The sequence below is a fragment of the Euwallacea fornicatus genome, chromosome 23, assembly GCF_040115645.1.
Source record: "Euwallacea fornicatus isolate EFF26 chromosome 23, ASM4011564v1, whole genome shotgun sequence".
In the NCBI taxonomy this organism is placed as follows: domain Eukaryota; kingdom Metazoa; phylum Arthropoda; class Insecta; order Coleoptera; family Curculionidae; genus Euwallacea; species Euwallacea fornicatus.
The window spans coordinates 1,465,023-1,486,475 of NC_089563.1; the positions used below are offsets into that span (position 1 = coordinate 1,465,023).

Here is a 21,453-nt window from a genome sequence, read left to right on the forward strand (position 1 = left end):
TTTGAGGCTCTATTTTGCCTTGAAACTAGAGACTTATTGAAGGCACGCAAGATGAAGGCAGTTATTGTGCCTTGGAACCCAATTACGAAAATTGTTTATATAATGAATAAGTCTGTTGCTTTTAATATCTTAAGGGCAAACGTTAATAATTAAAAAAATTGAAACAACTTAATTTTCTTTTGTTTCTTTCTTAAACTATATTGAGAACTTTACACTTCACATCTACAATTACGTTGCGGATCTGAACATGTTTCACCTGTCTACCTACATAAATGCGGCTTTAGATGGCTTAAACTTTGGCATAATCCTTAAATCCTGGATGAAGCGCTGGAAGGTCGCCTTACAATGGATTGCAGTTAACGTGCGAAATGGTTGTTTTATGTTTTAGAGGTGTGCGTTTTAAGCTGTTCTGCAGCTTATTAAATTTGCGAAATTTCCTTTTTTTGGTTTATACGAACTTGCTAAGGCACTCTTGTGATCAAGTGAAGTTTTTTTTGATGACGCCGGGAAAGTGCCGAACATTGACGTCATGACCACTAGGCAACGAAAAGGCATCTTTCAGCCCACGTTTATGTTGCCAAAACGTGATATCACACAAAAACTGTCAAACCGTGTGCGGATTGGTCGGCAAATGTGAAACGTCACGCAACTCTCGCCTCGTGGATTGGCCGATTCAGATATAAAACAGAAACCGGAGTTTGATAAGTCTCTACACTCCTGTGCCCGGAAAGGAAAAGCAACTTCACAACTACTTCGTCATCAGCGAACACAACGCAACAATTTTGTACGAAATTTCTTTGCCAGAGTTTTGTGTCAGCTTAGTGCTTGTGTGCCTAAGGGTAGGTTAACAGGTGAGTCAGTTCGTTGTGTGCAATATTTCTTGTGAAACTTCTTAAAAAAGCATAAAATGGCGGTAAAATATAGTGCTTATTGCTATTAACCATTTTCGCTATGTGTAAAAAAAGTTGTAAATTTGACTAAAAGTGGCCTAAAGAAAACTCTACGACGCGGCATAATAAACGCGCCATTAATTTGGTTCAAATAAGGTGTTCTAAACTAAAATTATTCTAAAAGCTCGTTTTTTCAACAATTCAGGTCCCCCATGGACGTTTTTTGAAAGCTCTTTCACTGACGTTATACGAGGTGAACTAAAAAGTATTGCAAAAGCGTAGTGTTTTAACTTGATGCGTACATCAAGGGTGATTTTAGTTTTCATTCTAATAGAATTTTATGATTTTGGGTTAATATTCCGGCACTTCGCATTAATTTGTTTATTTGCCAACAAATAATTTGTATTTTTGATTGAAAAACGCTGTATCGCAGGGATAGGCACACTGGTCTTGGTCACATAAGACAAGTTGATTTGACACCAATTTTAAATGTATTTTAGAAATGTAATTTGCAATATTCATTATTTGAATTTTAGAATCGCCAGCCATTTTGATTTCAGAACATACCACTTCAATTTGAAAGTGTCCCTCACATTCTAGGAGATATCACTCGCATTGTTCTTCATATTTATTAACCATTTAATCGACAGACGTTTGACCTGGATGCGATTGCTAGTTTTAGAACTACAGGGTGTTCCTCGGAAACATACAATTTTGTCTTTAAATCTGTGTAAGAGTGACCGTAAATTTTTTTTAAATCGAAATTGTAGTTTGCTGTTTTTTCGTAAAGGTAATATTTTATCGTTGAATTATTAAGATAAATTATATATTTTTATATGCGACACTCCGTATCCATGAATATTTGAGAAGTTTGCATATTTTCAACACAGCAGATTACGTCGTCGAGGCTTTGAAGGAAAATTCTGGTCCAAGCCAAAATACGTAGTTAATTAATATTCTTATATCCAAACGACGATTTCTGAAATTCGACTATTTTTTTCTGAAATGCAAATCAGAAAAGTTAAATACAACTAATGGCGTCTCAAATCTAAATGACTATTCATTATGATATCAGAAATACAAAGCACACTTCTGAAAACTAAAACTAAAAAAAAAAACTAACCTGAACTAACCTGAACTAACCTGAACTAAAATTAAAGTGTTTACTGTGAAATACAAAAAATAAAATCAATGTATTGCTCTCTGAATTATATGTGAAAATAGTGTGAATGTGCATTGACTGTTACATTATATTTGTATGCTGAATGTTTATACCTCATAACTTTATCTAACTAAACAAAATTTGTAAGACTCCATTCTGTAAACCGCCCGTAATCTGTTTGAATGGAATCAACGATAATAGGTTATTGGAAGAGTACATAATGAACGTTATCATCCCCAATGGAGAGCTTTTCTCACGAATCTCCGCACAATTTTCCAGAAGGGGCTGTTAATCAGAATACGAAGGGTGTTTGAAAACGCAAGTTTTAAGCCGAGTTTTAAAACGTATAAATTCCAGAGATAAAATTTTACCTCAATTTTCTAGTTTATTTGTTTAGTGTATGAAGATTGAGTTCCCCTTCGAATAGTTCGAAATTCAGGATTCTTAAAAAAGGCTTTTCGTCATAATCTGAATTTTCTCCACTGAACATTTCTTACTCAACTTGCCTCAGTCAGACTTAATTTTACCCCGCACACAGGATGATGTTACCACAGGGGCAACTTGGTTATAAACTGAAGTAAGATCTTTCGCAACTCGCATTACGTTTGTGGGTAGTGAAAGACGTTGCGGCAGGTGTTTAAAAGTTTTCTTCCGGATATTTGCGTTTTAAATCAGTTCCCATCTAGAAAAGATTAACCATCAGTTTAATTTAAAAAATTGTTAGAGGAAATGTGGCGAACGGGGATTAAATTGATTTTTTTTGTGGCAAAATTAAAATGTTTAAATATGCTTCTCTCGCCCTTCAGACTTAACCTATACACCTTAATTTGTACTTTTAATGAGTACTTAAATCTCTAAGTTAAGATGAATAAACTGCATAAAATGCATATATATGCTGGTCATTAAACTGGGAGATATGCCCCGGAACAATTCCGATTTATATTCCGACAAATTGAACATTTCGACAAGCCAATATTGCCCATTCCCCAGAGATTCAATAGAATTGTTATGGGAAAATGTAACTATACATAGTAGCTTTAAGCGATATTGTTTATAGATTTCGCGTTCCAAGTTTTACACTAGTTGGAAAATAAGGGTGGAGAGAGGTGACAATGAGAGTTATAGTTTTATTTTATGTTCGGATACATTTACGAGATCCGCTGGTTTTAATCTCCAGTTCTTACCTGCACAAATAAGACAATTGAAATCCTAAAGCTGCAAACACTTTACTGCGAAACCCCTCTAGTTTTCTATAACAACTTGAGATTCAATTCCATTTATTTAATCTGCAAAATTGCAGGAATTTTCCTGATTCAAGTGTACCTGGTCTCTTAAAAATTTAACGGGACAAAACAAGCATTGTCGCTATATTTTGCTTCAAAAGGGCAATACATGAGGACCGGTAAATCCCTAACCCATTGAGATTTCTCAATTCATCACGTCTAAACAATTTCGAAAGCGTTTCTCAACATTCTATTGAGTTATTTCGTTAAAATCGTGCCCGGATTGATGTTTTCAGCTTTTATTTTCATTTTCATTGGTTTTCATCTGGGATTGAAAGGGAAGAAAGAAATATACTTCGTCATGATCACTAAAAGGTGTAAAGTTGTCGGTGTTAATCATTTCTTTTAAAATGCAAATCTACAACTAGAGTCGCTCCCTGGACCGCTTAACAAAGCTTGACGTCTTCTAATTGATATTCTTTCACCCGGTTGATATTTCATGGAACAAAGACAATTCTCGAAGATTTTGTTTGCTGAAGACAAGAATATCGCTTTTTGTTTCGAAGTTTTCTCTAAGGTCAGTGGTCAATCATGTGGTGGAAATCTGATATGCCGAAAACAGTCACAAACCCTTTCTCGATTTGTCACGAGGTGAAATCCTCCTAAGACACCTGATCTGGTCTTCTTTTGACAAGGTAATGCGGGATCTCATTCTCTTTCCCGCTACCTCCGGCCGTATCGTGGCCAAATGTGACGTAGGCAAGAGCGACCCCATGCACCTACCCACCACAACACCTTGGGGTTATTTTTTCTCTCGTCAGCAACAGCCTCACAGCATTGATTTTGAGGGAGGGATAACCTAAAAACTTAGAACCTGAGCTAACCGGCCAAGAAGTAAATATTTCTATCATAATCCTGCTCGCTATTAGTTTCCTCATCAAATCTTCATTTAGGAAGGCAGTTCCTTTGCTCGATATTAAAAGTTTTTCTCTTCTATTATAGAATTGTTTCCTCGTCACCTCATGAAAATGCAAAAACACGAAGATCATTTTTAAAAGCCCTGTTTGCTTGAAAAAATTAATGTTCGTCATTTTTTATAAGTCCCAAGAGATCTGAAGAAAAAATGCCATTTCGCTCTACATAATAGCACACGTTCCTGCAGTTTGTATAGATCCTTTGTTTGTAGCTGTTTTATAAATTATAAATCGCATTATATTGTAAATTTATTGTTAAATTGTAACTTTTAAGCGGTGCGCATATCCTATTACGAAGAATAAAATGATGATTTTACATAATTTTGTTTGGTTACGTTACAGCACCAATTATCATTAATCCTAGAGCATTTTCCTTTTAAATAAATAATATATAATTGTTGTGTCTAAGCGCATACAAACTATTCAGATCTTTTATTATGACAACGAGACTACATAATTTACTGAATATCGTTGTGGGCATTAGAGGTTGTTTGTGCCCTTTTTAGTAAAAATAGAGTCAATTTTAGATTTTCTAAAAATAAATAATCTAAATTTTAGATTACATTACTTTCCAAAACTATAAATAATTTTTCCCATAAAGCTTAACTAAAATTTTATACAAAAGGATGTCATACACTTTGAAACGACAACGAATTTTGAAAGGATTCAAATGAGATGACACGCATTAAACCAGATATTCTCTTGAACAAGAACAGATGCTGCTTTGAGGCATGTAAGGATAATGGAAAGAAAATGACGAAAGTTCGCCCATTACTGACCAGTGGGCCGTTTGATTGCGATGCAAAGCAAAATCTTTTTCCTTTCGTGTTCATTGAAATGGTAAAAGACTTTGAAAATTGAAGGAATATAAAGTGTCAAGAGCTGCGATAACATTAAATGTTTTTCGTTTCGGCAACAACTCCAGCCGCCCAAGAAGGGGCATCTAAAAGAAAGAAAAAAAAAGGAAGAAAAAATAAAGGAAAAATTGTTTTTCAGCTTAGAAAATGGTTTCTGTAGGGAAAAAAAAGGGATTTTTTCAGTTCCAAACACTTATAAAAATGCCCTCATGTGTCCATACTGTGTCAGATTGGCAGGCACTTACACACATCTTCCCAGTTTTCGGAGAAATTGAATTAGCGAAACCTCGAAACAACACGTGCCTCCATAGACCCACTAAACTAAATTACTATATTTTCCGCTTTTATTCCAACTTTCCTTTCGCTGCTCATTTTTTTGAAAGAAAGATTAAATGGTTCTGGTGAAAGGACGCCCCTGTCTTTTACAAATTGAATTCGTGTTTATGGTCAAAAAGACTCAATTTGCATTTGTTGCACAGTCGCACCGAACTAGCCCTTTCAAAAGTTCAGTTTGAGCAGCAAAGTAAATGGTTCGATTCATTGGTTCCTGATGGTAAAGAAACAAAATTTTAACGCAAGAGGAATTCAGTTATAAAATACTTTTCAGACATGATCACTCTACAAAGATTTACTGTAGACAACAAAATTAGTACCTTGAATACTTCATTCGTGCATAGTACAAATTAGACCGCAATGGCTTTTAAAGCATGTTCATTATGTTTTCTGTATATACAGGGTGTTTGGCTACGTTTCGCCCTGTTGTTACTTAATCGGTTGTTCAGGCAAAGTTAAATACGAAGTTGTGGTATGCAACCGAAAGCTATCGCAGGATGGACTTTTTACTATGCCGGGTGTTTCAGAAAAGTCATAGGACACGAAGTTACGATGGTATTTTTCATCAAAACCCTGTAATTTTCTCTGCTATTGGACTCCTAGGAAAAATTTTCGAAACATTTCCCATATGGAATACTTCTGAATATTTTTATTGCAACAGAATAGAAAACGTGTGGCTGCTCATCGGTTAAGATGAATTTTGCTTTAACTCTTTGTTAACGATTTAGCCGATGTTTTTCTATCGCTATGTATTTGCCGGTGTTTACGGCGGCCATTGCAGCCATTTATTTTTACATAAAGCTCAAATGTTCGTTGTTTTTCATTTTGTGAATACGCAATACTTGTATACGAGCGATATGTTTAATAATTACCGACTCCAGTAAGAATGAGATGAAGTACTACTTTGTAATGGTCAAACCATCCGCCACGATCAGTTTAAGAGGATCATCAATGTTTTAACAAGAATTAAGGTCAGATATGTACAGATATACAGTGTGGGCCATTGAAAACGAAACAAAGCGAGTTCTTCATATTCATCGCTTGCAGAAAAAAGTTGCTGGGACCCATTCGCTTCTATTTCGTGAAAAAAGTCTTTTTCTTATATATTTTCAACTTTGCCGCTTCCAAGCACTGGGGGAGGGAGGGGGGTCTGAAATGCGACCCTCAAATCTTAAATAGGTTTAGGGTTCAAGTGACACCTCATTTTAAAGGTCATCGTTTTCTGTTTTCAACGCTTCCAAGTTCTCGTAATTTCATGCAGTAGTTCTCCACAAAACACGTTTTAAATGTTAAACGAGCCAGTATTGAAGAAGTAATAATGCTTTTTCAATTCGTAACAGACATTTTTTTAATAATTTTTGTGGGAAAAAGTTATTATTTCTGAGCACAGATTTAAGTTTTTAATAGAAGTAATCTTACAAAGGGGGGATGATTCAAAACGTTTACTTACAATTGTACTTATATTACTTGCTTTCTGGCTTAACAAGTGCTCAAAATATTTTGAGCCGAAATAGTCACGGACACAATCATATGGGGTACTATATGTAGATATACTCAATGCATGTAATTCGTCACATCTACTTCTAAAGGGAGGTAAAAAAATTACTGCATGTATTTTTGTTGAAGGTGTGGAATTCCATTGCACCAATAACTTCTAAAATTTCGCTGGAAAAACTCTAAACAAGAAACTGATAAATAATAATAATTTCAACACTTTAACCCGTAAAATAAACATTTTTTTTAAACATATCAAAGTATATAGATTGTAGATGCATTTCATTAAGAGACGAAAAAAATTACACTAAATGCTTTTTAGGTTCAAATTGTTTCAAATATGATTTAAAAAATACATTAAGTACTTTTTATATAAAAATAATACCAACTACAGATATGGCAAAAGCATTATTTTTCTTTATTGAACGATTTTTTACAAACGTGTTTTTTCGAAAACTATTGCATGCAGTTTAGAGAACTTAGAAGTGCTGAAAAGAGAATACCATGACCTTTAAAATGAGATATCACTTGAGTAAAGATTTGCAACCTTTCCACCCCACCCGGAATGGAAATCGGCAGATTTCAGCGATTTTGTTTTGCAAGTAAAAAATTTGAAAAATCTGTCTTGTATCATTTTCAATGATCAACCCTCTGTGTGACACATATTGAGGATCTTAAGCGAAATCTGAATATCAAATAATATTGTCGGGCTGCGTCCATTTGAAATATCGTAGCTTCAAGTGGGGGAGCTTTTCTGACACACTTAGTATAATGAAAAACGCATCCTGCAATAACTTCGGCTTGCTTACAACTTTCATATTTAACATTATTTGATCAAATTAATAGCTGATACGTTAAGGACAGCGTGTTTTATTAAGCCCCATATTAAAAATTTCCGAAGTATAGTAATTTAGTAATTTCCCGACAGCTTGAACTTTTTATTACTTCAGTTGTTCCTCGAGAATTATGGAGATATGATAATCATGGGTAAAGTTTAGACCTCCTGGAAACTCCTTGAAGTTACCCAAGACTTTCCCCTCTCAGTTGATAGTCAAAGTAAAGTATGCTAATATGTCACCGTTTTAGCTTTTTCAATTAAGTTATGCTAATAATGAGTCCTTATTAAGAACTCAGAGGGCAACCTGAACAAATGTCCTAGAACCACGCTTAGTATGTTAAAACTTTGTTCGCGCTTACTGAAAAGTGGGGAGTATCGGGAATTTGAGAGTATTTTTTAACGCACGAATTTGATGAATCTTGACAAAAATTCACGAGAATCAATTTCTAGTTAAGTTATCAGCAAATCGACCATTTTTCTTTGAGTGGGCTAACAGAGATAGTTCTGCGACGAGCGAATTAGTACACGCTATTGAGAGACATTGGCAGTGTCTCATTTTCTAATTAATGCAAAGTTAAAAATGCATTTCCGCACTATTAAAAAATCGTCCGCCTAAAAAAAATCCTGGACGAGATCCTGTGGGGCTTAAACGCCTTCGCGCATTGCCAGTGCTGAAATAACCCGATTTCACACCGAGTTGGTTCGTGTTTCCGTGTTAATATAGTGTGAGGAAAATTAATGCGCGAGAATCAAATTAAAACTAATTTTCAACCATAATCGCGAAATTTGCCGACTAGGGGAACTAATTCCCTTGGGCTAGTTGACCAAGGAAACTCCCGCCTTGCTGCTTTTTTGAATAAATTATAACCTTCCAAGAGCTAAGTTTGACTAATAGTTTAAATACCGGGTAATTAGCCTTAAAAGCTGGCATTAATTCTGGTGGTTAAAGAACAAGAGTTCAGCGGCAAAAAAATGAGATTTCTAAGCCCAACTTAAAAGCAATGTGTGCTAAAATTACGCGAAAATTCAAGCTCTTTTAAATTTTTAATTGATTTTTAAAAGACGTGTGAAATGTGGGAGAAATCGAGGCGGTTCGTGATTGGGCTGGAGTTCGAAGAGAATTGCCAAAAAACGAATCGTTAAAGTTATTTATTAGTGCACCCTTGAAACCAAATTAAAACGTACAAACTTTGTCCTTCAAGCAATCCTTTGAATAAATTTGATTGATAATTAATCATTTTCTTACGGAGCAGACTTCATTTCGCCGTCGAAATCCTCAAAAAAGAACGGAAAGCAGAAAACTAAATGGAGCTGCTTTAAGGAGTGTTATTATTACTTTTAACATTAAATGAAACCGCATGGACGCCACTGGTTTTTCTCACTCTCCGTTTTTCCTTTATTCATTTTATCTGCCCGCTACAGTTACTGGCCTCACGATTAGTCTTTTTCTCTGCAGCACCAACGTGGACCTAACGACGGTAAATTTGCATAAATCTACTTAACTCGAATACAAAATTTCTTGCCTTTCATCCCTCGACTTCGCGACTTTTCTTCCCACTTTTCCAAATTAACCTAATCAAATAAATAGTGTAAATTGAATCCTCCATCACAAAGCGAACGAAAGTGGTATTAGCGCTCATTTGAAGGTCCTCGGGAGTATATTAAATTGATTAATTTCCATTTTAATCCCCCCTTAAAAAGGAACATGTTGACACGGGAAAACCAATAGGAATGTTTATTGTGTATGTAGAAGTTAGAGGGAAAAAACTTTATGCCTCCATAAAGGAACAATATACAGTCTCCTTCAACTGGTTTGATAGAGCACTTTACCATATCAAAAGAAAGTTAGTTTGCTATCAAGAATAAGTGCATTGCGTTTATATTGGATTTTACTTTTATGTTATGAAAGTGCGGCACTGGAAACAATAAACCATTTTGCGGAGAAATAAATTTGGCCTCCCGTCGAGAGGAGCAAAGAGTATTCTCTGTTGGAACGGATTAAGTATCAATTAAGCCTAATGGTAATTAAAGATAACTGCAAATAGAAATATGTCAATAAATGAGCAATTTCAGTGATAGGGAAAAATAAGTAAAATATTAAACGCGTTGGAAAAACAACTGTTGCAGGTAGAGCAGCAAGTGCAAAGTTTAATTTCATGAGGGAAGCATCCGAATGACGTCAGCTGCACGGTTTCCTCACCTCTCAAGTGTCAAAACTGTTATATGTGGGAAGTTTGATATGAGACGAAGTCGTCGTGTCCGCCTTCACCATTTTATACAGTGTGCTCATTTGAAAACTTACCATGTATAAACCATTGTAAAAATAGGAATACGTATGAGAGTACCGAGTAAGGTGGTTTTCCAGGTTGCAAGGGGGGAACAATTTTGACATTATCTGCGTAAACCTAATAATCACCCTTTGCCACCCCGCTACCACCACATGAAAATTTTAAACGGCACACCTCACCGAGTTGCACCTAAATCTTAAAGGTAGTTAAACGTACAAAATAACTGTGTATTGAGAAACTCGGTTTGTCAAAGCGTTGTTGAAAAATCGCGGAAAAACGAAAGACAAGTCAATTTGATGTTATTTATCAACATCAACTTACCCGTAGCAAATGTGTAAAAAGGATGTTTTTAGAGTTGTAATTTTGTCATTTTTAAGCTACTAGTTGTTCAAAATTATTTCCATGTTGTGCTAAACACACGCATAATCTGCTTTAGAATTCTTCTCGGATCCCTTGAAAAGTGTCTCTAGTAATGGCCCGACATTCTGCGGTTATGCGATTTTTTTAGTTCGTCAATGTCTTCAGGATGTGTTTTACAAACTATTGACTTAAAAAAACTCCTAAAGGAAAAAGTCAAAAAGTGTTAAATCAGGAAACCTTGGAGGCCATTTAATTGCTCCTCTTCTGCCAATCAATTTAGCTGGAAATGTGCCATCAGGATTACCTAATATGACGGCGTCCCTTCTTTTTGAAAGTGCAAAATATTTTCATTGAGTAGATAATCGCCGTTGTGAACTACTTGTGTAGCTACGGCCTCTGTTACTGAATGGTCAATTGACTCTTGTAATATTTTGAGGTATACTTCACTACTAAAGTTACCGTCGCTTAATAATAGTGCAATTACAGTATCTCCCAATATCCCGGCCCGCACGTTAACTTTCTGAGGTCACTGAGTACAGCTTTCCCGATAAACATGAGGATTTTGCCCGCACCAATAACGACAATTCCGGAGAAATGGATATTTTCAACAAGATTTGGAGCGGTGGTAATCACGACTGTCGTGCTTTCACAAAATTCCGTTCTGCGATCAGGATCAGTCAGTATCTGAGACCGTCCTCATCGTCCTCACTCTCCAAATTTTCTTCTTTATTATTATCATTCCTTTGCTTACCTTCGTTCTATAAATTATTATCACCTAGAATGCTAACAATGTTGGGATCACTATTTTCAATGAATCAGGATCGGAATTAGGTCGCAATTGTCCTCTGCTTACACTTAAGGGAACATCATCTTTATGTTGATCATCGGTACCAAAGATATTGTTCGAACATTTTTGAATAGTTTGCTGATTAACTGCATTTTCGTCCATATGCAAATTTAACGTAACTTCTCGTAATGTTAGCTGTTTTGAAGCCTCAGATATATTTTTACGATTCTTTAATAAGACAGTTACAGGTATAAATTTTCGGTAGTATAGTTTTTTGAGCCTCATTACGTTTTGAACCATGGGTCGAATTTATGAGCTACATTGAGCGGTGTGTACTGCGTGGGAAATTTCGATTTTTTATAGGGAATCTACGAAAGAGTAAGAGATAGAAAAAACTAATAAGGCATTCTCGCAGTCTTTTCTGAGACAGATTCAATGCCGATTAAAATTTTTTTATTGTCATTGGTTCTCGTTTTATAAAAAAATATTCAATTTTTGGGATTTTCGACAAATTCTCCCAATTTCTTTACTTCGCTAGTTACATAAAAACAACTTTTTACATTATTAGGGCACTTTTTTAAGTAGATTACGGCAATAAAGATGTATTTTTTAAAATATAAATCATATTTGTTTTTGACATAATTAAAAAGACATTCTTTTTCTCTGTAAAATGAACTATAATTTGTAGGGTCTTGTATTAATTTTGCATACTTGTTTTTGCAAAAAATACTTTTTGTGATAGGTGGCTGTGATATTGACGTACGGAAACAAATGACGCGCGATACTAAGACGCGCAGGCGAATTCTGCAATACAAAAGTCGTCAAAACGGTGGTCGTTACAGTAGTTTTTAAATTATTTACATTTTAAACAAAATATTTGAAAATTATGATTCGTTGGAATATTGTATTATTATTGTTATTATTATTTTATGCATCTTAATTATGAGCGTCATTTTCTCTATGTCAATATTAGATTCACCTATTCCAAAAATATTTTTTGTAAAAATTGGTATGTAAAGTGAATACGTAACTCTGCAAATGTGATTTACGTTTAAAAAAATGCGACTTTAAGAAATAACTCTAAAAACGATGGACTTAAAAAAAATTTTTTATATCTTTTTTTATTTTTTTTTACCGTAATCTACTCAAAAAACATTTCAATAATGCAAAGATTTTTCGAAAATGCCGAAAATCGAACTTTTGTTATGAAAACAAAGACGATAAAAAAAATTGAAGACGGCATTGAATTTGTCTCAAAAAAACATCGAGAATGCCTTATTGGTTTTTTTTTCTATCTGTTACTGTTTCGTAAACGTCCTATGGAAACATGGAAGTGTGCCCACCATCTCCATGACAAAAATTGGCCCATCCTCGCTCTTTAGTTGTTATTCTGGAGGATGGCTCGGGATATTATCTAACAGCAACAACAACGGTTTTATTGAAAACCTCTGTTTTTCAGACATTTTCTTACCTACGAATTAAATAATCCTCAAATTATGAAGATGTAGAATGTTTGTGATCGCAAATTAATTGCCATACCTGAGGAGTGAAGCGCTTGTGGAACCATTCCAAGAATATACTGCTAGTTATCTAAGCGGTTTTTGAACAGTCATAACCAACAAGGATTATAAATTTTTTAAATAAGCGCGGATATTTTGCTTTTTCTATTGTCATTAACTTTGTTTTGGATCCGCCAAGAACTGTTTACGTCATCCAGTGTACACATTGTTTACGTCATTGAGCGTTCCACTTGTTGCTAGTATTACGAATTTTGCGTTTATATTAACGCAATATTTACATTATCGCGTATTCCCTTTATCGAGCGTCTGCTGTAGCTAAAAATCAATACGTTATAAATGCGGAACCTTTCCGTTGGTCACGACTAGGAAAATTCTCATATCCTTGTCCAAGTGAAAAATGACCACAATATTTAAATCCATCCCCGAGATAAATAGTACAATAACGAAATGATGACCGTCGCAACAATTTATCAAGCAGCACCGGACACCTTGAGGACGCGTAATTCCAATTAAGGCCTGCTTGTCTCTAAAACGCAGAATGCAGGAAAAATCCTGGATTTAGTTGCAATTTTGAACGCTGCTTAATTAGCCATTCCGTCTAATTGGCTCAGTTGATTGGAAGGCTAAAGTCCGGCTATAAGAACCTCAAATGAGCGGCTTGGAGCACGGAGAAAGGGTTTTGGATTTACCGGTCTCAACAGATGGGAATAATTAGAAAGGGTTGTTGTAATTTGATTAACTTGATTGGGGTTGAATGTGCAATACGGAAGATGTCGACAAGGGTAATTGTTGCATTAAGCCATCGAGTCAAATTATGATAGTTTTCACTTACTCGAGTTGCTTTCGCTCAGGATTTTAAAGGGATTCTGGAACGCACAAACGCTTCGTTCGAAATTGATTAAAAAAAATCCGTTTATTAATCGATATATCCTGATGAAAGTGTGAAGTTGTCAAGTTCAATAAGGAAGACGTTTTTGGTGATTATATTGCGCATTGTGGCTCACAGCGTCAAACCCAATTTTGGAAATGCGCTAGAAATATGTACAGATCCCAAAGCAAAAAGCAACACAATTTTTTTAATTTAAAGTGGAACACACTGTATGTTTTCATCCACATCGATATCGTTAATAATTATTCAAAGCTGGGGAGTACATTTCTGTTTAATTAAAATAGAGAATATTTTTATGTTTAATTAAATAGGGAATTTTAATGTTTAAGTAAACACTGGGGAGTATATCTTCAAATTATTTGCCCCTCGTTCCTCAGAAAGGGCTATAATTTAAGAACTAAAGTCGAGATAATAACCAAAACCGGTCTTAATATTCGAAAATAACAGAATATTCATGTTAAAACGAAAATAATTTTATCTAAGAACCCCATAAAAGATGTCGGGGCGTTTCTTATAAAATATCAAAATAAAGGTTTTTTTTCTGTTGCTCAATTTTTACGGGTCTTTTTCTATTTTATGCTTCCCTGTGCAATACAGGTTTGGTTTTCTACTTAAGTTGAAGTAAATAGATATAAACGCGAAATTTCAAAAGAATTTTAGTATCAAATTTGAAACTAGAGAGTTCCATAACGAGTTTACAACTATGCCAGAATTTCGCCGTTCGGCCTTTAAAAAAATTCGTATCTCATACTTGAGCTAGCTGTATTGGTTATATTATACGGGGTAGCCCACTTAAACGGTCCCCCTGAAATATTTTGAATGGAATTTTTTGCTTCGGAAAATCCCGAAACACGACAATTTTGCTTTTATGGGGGACATTTCTAGATCATAAATTCGTACGTGTAGAGTCATCATCCTAAACGGGGCGGCAACTACTTTAAGAATCTTAAGTCGCACGGGGGGTCAAGTGGCACATCAAATCAAAGGTATTTCTATTTTCTTCACGAATATGTTGACATTTTTTTTCTCCGCCTTTAACTATTGTAAAAAAAAACCGTTTCAAAACATCGGTGAAATAAATAAAAAAAAAAAAATGAATAGATTTTTAAGATAAGGTAATAGGTTTTACTAATATCGAACGGGTAGTTTTGTCCGATTTTGCACTGATCTGAATTGTACCGTGAAATTTGTCGATTCATCAGACGATTCAAAGTGTCATGGCTTACATCACTGCAGAGAGGATTGAAATTGCTACCACCTATTTCCAGAACAATGAAATAGCCCGAGAAACTGCAAGAATTTTTAATGGAAGGCATCCCGGTAAGAATCTAAGCCATCCCTACGTGACGAATTTAATATCTAAATTCATGGAGACTGGATCCGTTGCCATCAAAAAACATGAAAGGCGACACACTGTTACCAACGAGGCTGCACAGATTGCAATTTTGGGACACATTAAACTGGATCATGTAAATCAAGAAAAGTTTATTCAAGCACTCGAGAATTAAAAGCAACATCAGGTATTCCACGTAGTAGTATTCGGAAAATCTTGAAAACCCATTATTTCCATCCCTATAAGGTGCATCTCATTCACGAGCTTAATGGAGATGATCCAGATCGCCGCATGCAATTTTGTTAGGTAATGAGTGAAAGCATTTTGATAAATCCCAACCTTTATATTCTACATGTTTTTCTGACGAATTGACATTCTTTCTGAATGGTTTCGTTAACAGACATAATTGCAGATATTCGAGTGATGTGAATCCTAGAATTATGAGAGAGCATTCACAGTATCCAGAAAAACTGAATGAATGGTCTCGGATTTTGAGAAATCGTATTGTTTGACCTTTCTTTCTACCTGATAACCTGACGGGTGAATCATACCTCAATCTGCCTCAAAACTTCATCTACGCTCGCATTGTGAATATACTTAAAAATGACGATCAGATCGCAGAGAATATGTTTTTCCAACAGGGTGGCACTACGCCCCATTATGCAATTCACGTACGTCACTTTTTGAATCAACATTTTCCTGAATACTGAATTGGAAGAAGAAGTTTCGTTGAACGGCTTCCAAGATCGCCTGATTTAACACCATTGGACTTTTTCTTATGGGGTCATTTAAAAACTGTTGTTTATAAAACAAAATCTATTACTATAAAACATCTTCGCCACCAAATAGTGATAACATATGGTGAAATATCTCTCGAAATGCTACAAAATGCTCGGAAAGAGGTTGAACATACACTTCATTATTGAATGGGAGTAAATGGGTCGCGATTTGAACATTTAATTAAATAATACATTATTCAAAAATTGATTTTTTTCGATTTATACCATCGATTTTTTAAAACGATTTTTTTACAATATTTAAAGGCTGAACAAAAAAAATTCAGTTTACTTGTGAAGAAAATAGAAATACCTTTGATTTGATGTGCCTCTTGACTTCCGTGCCATTTAAGATTCTTGAAGTAGGTGCTACTCCATTTAGGAGGGTGACTACACCTACGAATTTGTGATCCAAAACTGTCCTTGTTAAAAGTAAAGTTTACATGTCTCGGGGTTTTCTGAAGAAACATATTCCATAGAAGATATTTCAGGAGGACTGTTTTAAGTAGGCCATCCTGTATACAATTGCCCTTTCTCGGTGCTCCAGATTTAGAATTTTTTATGTAATTAATGCAGTTGCGATATAGAAGTATTCAAGGAAACCATGTAAGCTTCTTCAAAATCTCAAGACATATCAATAATTTTTCATGGCTTCCACAAAAATTCTGAATTTTTCTAAATATTCTGTCAACTTCCTGATCGACGCAGAACTCGGATTCAACTTCTAAGAACTACAGAAAGCGTTTGGGTGTTATCCAAAAAAGTAAAAATTGTATAAAATTAAACTACGTTGCTTTAAATATATCCTGTAGCCAAAATCTATAACTCACATGAAATCCTGCACTTCCTTCTCGTTAACATTACACTTATTAATATTACCTTTTACAGGCAAGTAATAATTATTATGGCTCATTATCCTTTATCACGCCTCTAATGAGGTTTTTCCACATTATCTCATGACAAGCTCGTTAATTACAATGTTTGTTTCAGATCATGCAATACGAAATCTGGCAAGCGGTTTCCCGCCTATTCTTTGCCATGTTGGTTTTGTCTTTGGCGACGACTAACGCCAAGCCACCCCATTACCAAGAGGGTGTGCAGGTAAGGGGGTTGTTTTAGTAAAATTTTACTACTTACTGTTGAAATTGTCATATCTGTTATCGTTTTTTCTGTATCAAATTGAATTTGAAATAGTAGGAAATATCGAGCCAAAAACTTCGTCATTTACCAATTTATATTTTCAATGTTGAAAGTGCTCAGTAGCGGGGGTTAACTTTTATTAACACGGTGATTACATGTTCAATTTATTCGGAGAAGGTTTTCTGGGTTCGTTAATGTGATGTGAACGACGAGTTCGATCCCAAAATTGGATAAAAATTTAATTTAATGTAATGTAACCTCAGTTTCGTTTTTGGAAAATGAATTTTGTTTTAATAATTTAATTTTGTCGGATATTTGCTTCAACGATCTAAAAGGTTCATTGACACTATCGAGGAAAGAGCTATTCTGTGAAACTTAAAAAAAAATTGTATATTTACTTTTTTTTTTTACTTACAATTGTCGAAACCCATCCTTGTACCGAACAGTTCACATGTGAGACTCTTTATTATCATTTCGGAAACTATTGTACTGCAATGCTTTGACTGGATTATGGTAAACTATTACTCAATGAAATTCCAGTTTAAGACTGAAATAAATACGGAAAGATCCAGAAATGTTCGGAAAACTAAACATTTACGAACTGATTTCCAGCATTTTCTGGCTCTATGTAAAAGTGTAAAATAACGAATTCTTCTTTCACATACGATAATATCATTAAATTTTACGCCTGATGTTTCAGCTTTCCGCCCTCATCATCGATTTACCTTTTTATATCAGGGTACACATCTTCTCACCGGATTTTTTTTTTTTAAGGGCAAAAAACTGGAAAATGTTCGACGAAGAGACTTGCTCATTGCACAGGAACATTATATTTTGAAACGAAGAACATGCGACAAAAAGTTCTCATTCGAATCAAGATCTAAAACAGACTAAGAACAATATCTAAAGCAGCGTTCACTCTCTTCGGTCACTAGAATGTGTAATTTGTTCAACATGATAGATCAAGTAATTGTATAATAATTTGAAATACCTTCAGTTCTTAAAAAAACTGGTGTACAAAGAATCATGGAACTCAGAAATTCCGAAGGAAGAAGTCCGAAAATTTTTGAGCCCGTAGAGTTGATTGAATTTATAAATTATAAAATTTATGAGGAAACTAAACCGAACACCAGTAGCGTACCAGAAAATTTTTTAAAGGATTTCATAAACTAAGACCTCAAAAAAAATATTACATTGTGTAGCAATTGGAGGCAACCTACTCTACTATTAAGTAGCATCTATTTCTTAATACATGCAAAAAATGTGAAACTTACAGTAGATCAAGCAAAAAAAGCTAGTTTTGTCTTAAGTTTGAACACCCTGTGACTCTGCTACCGATCGAGATCCGTCACATGCTCATATGGACTTTTTTCTTTATTTTGTACTAGAGCTTATATACCTCGAATAATGCCGTGCAATTCTGAAATATATATATAATTTATTATATGTACATATTAATTTTGAAGAATAAAAACATTCGGGAAAAGGGCAAGAATGACTTTTGATATACCATAAGAGTCCATTTTAGGACCTCTCTTAAGGAGACATTTTACATTGCTTCAGTATGTTATTCCATCGGACTAAGCAGATCATAATGATGATTAGAAGATGCAAACGTAAAATATAGGTTCAACACCATGTCTTAAACTTAGTACCGGAAAATACTGAAGTAGTTATTCTGAGGGGAAAAAAAACAGGAGAATTAGAATTTTTCCAATGAAAAAACATGGGAATTTCACCTAAAGCATCTTCGAGGTATCTGTGAGCCACATTGTGATCAAAGCACTTCGCTGAGCACATAAAAACTGCACTAACAAACGGTTTGAATTAACTAGACTATGTGAATCGCGTAATATCTAGACTGGAGGATCAAAAATATAGAGAATAGTGTTGCTCTATGGGATTATATGAATTTATCCTTCTGTATTCTGCGCCAATCGGGAATAAAGTGAAAGAAACTGTAATTTTCATATAAATAAAGGAGCAAAAGTTCCGCACAAATTCGTTAAAAATTAAAGGAACTATTTTTCATAAAAATCCTGGAACAAGTCAAACATCGTTTTTAGTAGTGCATTTTTTGAAGTAACAAACATATATACAGGGTTACCCGTGTAGTAGATGAATCTACTTTTAAATTAAAAAAATAATAAATCCCATGTATATTATGATATTTTTGAATTCTTTGAATAATTTTTTACATCTTTCGTGGAATATACCCATGATGAAATTAAAGAGTTATTGGATTATTTGCGCAATATGGCAATTGGAGTGGCCTGCCAGATCGCTTGACCTCACACCTATGGACTTTTTTTACGTGATTATCTGAAACACAGGGTGCATTTAAATAAGGCCAATAATATGGAAAAGATAAAAAATAAAATTTCCCAAGAAGCTCAACAAATACCTCCTCAAAGGATAAGGAAATTTTTTTAGGAATTTGAATTGCGGCTTGCCCTCTGTCAGAAACTCAACGCGGCACAATACGAACATATTATACATTAGGTTACAGTGGTTTATGTTGTTACTTTTTAAGTGTTAACAGTCTGTCATACCTATTTTGTATATTTCTTTTTGAACCGTTTTCAATTTACATATGGGTGTGTTACATGAAATGTGTTCAAAATTTTTCAAAGAACTCAAAAATGTCATAATATATATGGTATTTATAAAAAAAAAATAAAAAACGGATCTATATACTACACGGATAACCCTGTATATATGTTTGTTACTTCAAAAAATGCACAATTAAAAACCAGGTTTGACTTTTTCCAGCATTTTCCTGAAAAATATTTCCTTTAATTTATAACGATTTTATGCAGAACCTTTGGTCCTTTCCGTACAATTCTCACTTATTTGTGAAGTTTTGACTTTTTTCCCTTGCAGTTAAAAGCTTTAAATTAGGTTCCCTTTTAGAACTGTGTATGGAGCAACATTTTGACGACCATTGGCGACTCTTTGACAAGAAGGTGATTCTATTATCAAATAATAGAATTTCGCCTTTGACTTGACGAACGGACAAACAGCTACGCACTATTTAATTTTTTTACGCAATTTTATTATTAGGTTATAACAATTTTTTTCCCTAGGGCTTTAATGCTGATCAAGATGCATCCCTCCCATCCTTCAATAGCATCGATACTGGCCTCAGGCCCTGGCAACTGGAATTGATTGCTCAAAGAATGGCGGAATTAAATCAACTGAGGTAGAGTATACACTTTTACCTTGACAAAAACACTGATTAATACTTAAGAAACGTGCTCGTTTACCTCCATTTTTAAAGGGCTGAAAGTGTCGCATTAGTTGAAAAGTGTATCTACGAGTTTCGAATTAATAATCCTGAGTGAACGTGTCTTTTAAAATCTGAATAGAATTTTTTTAAAACGTAATTTGCTCGGTAAAATGTTTATTGCCCTCGATGTGAAAGACTTTCTAATTAGCTTTAGGATGTAAATTCCGGTCTTTCCAATTTCGAGGAAGTTTAAAAATATTATTTTTTCAGCTGTTTGAAGATTATTTTAGGGTATATCAATTGTTGTTTGAATTTATTTGCATCATCACAATTTAGGTTTTTATTTTATTTCACAGCCAGTTAAGTAACTTGAACGCTCAAGAATATCCAGGATTTGAGAGAGCTCTGCGCAGCGGCAACGAAATCAAACGCCAAAGCCGCTATCGTCTTTGCTACTTCAACCCGGTGTCCTGCTTCAAGAAGTAAACCAAGACAAGTGTGTCCAAAATAAATTACTAAGATTAAATAAATTTCTCAGAAGCCACTTTTCCTGCAATTTTTAACGATTTCATTATGTATACTGTAGGCCTAGATCGAAAGCTACAATATTGTTTACACTTTTGCCTCATTTTCAGTTTTTAAACGTTCGATAATTATTGTTACAATATGTATAATAAATTACACTAATGCAACGATGAAATATGTGTGTTAATGTAGCTCTAAACTTTAAAATACTTGAAATGTGGTTTCGATTATTCAAATTAAAAATAGCTGTAATTAATTGAATTCAGAGTTTCTGTACATTTCAGATTTGATCTAAATAAATCAATAAAATTATGAAATCTACTCGTGTTTCATTAAGCAACCAATTTTTGGTAACAAAACTGTTCGAGCATCTACGTAGGACAATAGTAATGCATATTAATATGCTTAGGGCAAGTAAGGTACACATTAATACAATTTAATCAAACAAAAGAATGAAATTTGTTGTAATCTCTAATTTTCTATGTAGTCGATAAAGTAGTAATCAGTAATAAGTACACATTTTGATTGTGTTTGTTATAATGCATGTGAGTTATAAATAGAGAGGGCTAATGATGATTTTATTGGTTTAATAAAGGTAATAAATAATATATATTGCTTTATCTAGGAAATGAAATAAATGGTTAGTTATGGTTAGATAATGGGAATTAATAGACGTCTGCGCAGTGGGTTTCAGTATATCTCTTTTAAGATTTAGTTCTTAAATCTATATTAGCAAACCCAAAGAAGCGACAATCGCGATAAATCGAAACTAAAAGTGCTAAAAGTGCAAAAAAAACAAATAGTTTTAAAATTTTCCTCTATTACTTAGACATCA

General features: G+C 34.3%; 2 protein-coding genes across 2 annotated transcripts in view; both read left to right on the forward strand.

Moving 5' to 3' along the window:
• Samuel (SAM-motif ubiquitously expressed punctatedly localized protein) overlaps positions 1-21,453 on the forward strand; it is a 215,141-nt gene that overhangs the window by 52,562 nt on the left and 141,126 nt on the right. The gene's annotated exons all lie outside the window — the stretch shown is intronic.
• AstC (Allatostatin C) lies at positions 709-20,939 on the forward strand. Its single transcript, XM_066295473.1, has 4 exons — positions 709-851; positions 16,715-16,825; positions 19,951-20,066; positions 20,450-20,939. The coding sequence occupies exons 2-4, from the start codon at positions 16,718-16,720 to the stop codon at positions 20,577-20,579; spliced, it is 354 nt and encodes a 117-aa protein (XP_066151570.1). The 5' UTR covers positions 709-851; positions 16,715-16,717; the 3' UTR covers positions 20,580-20,939.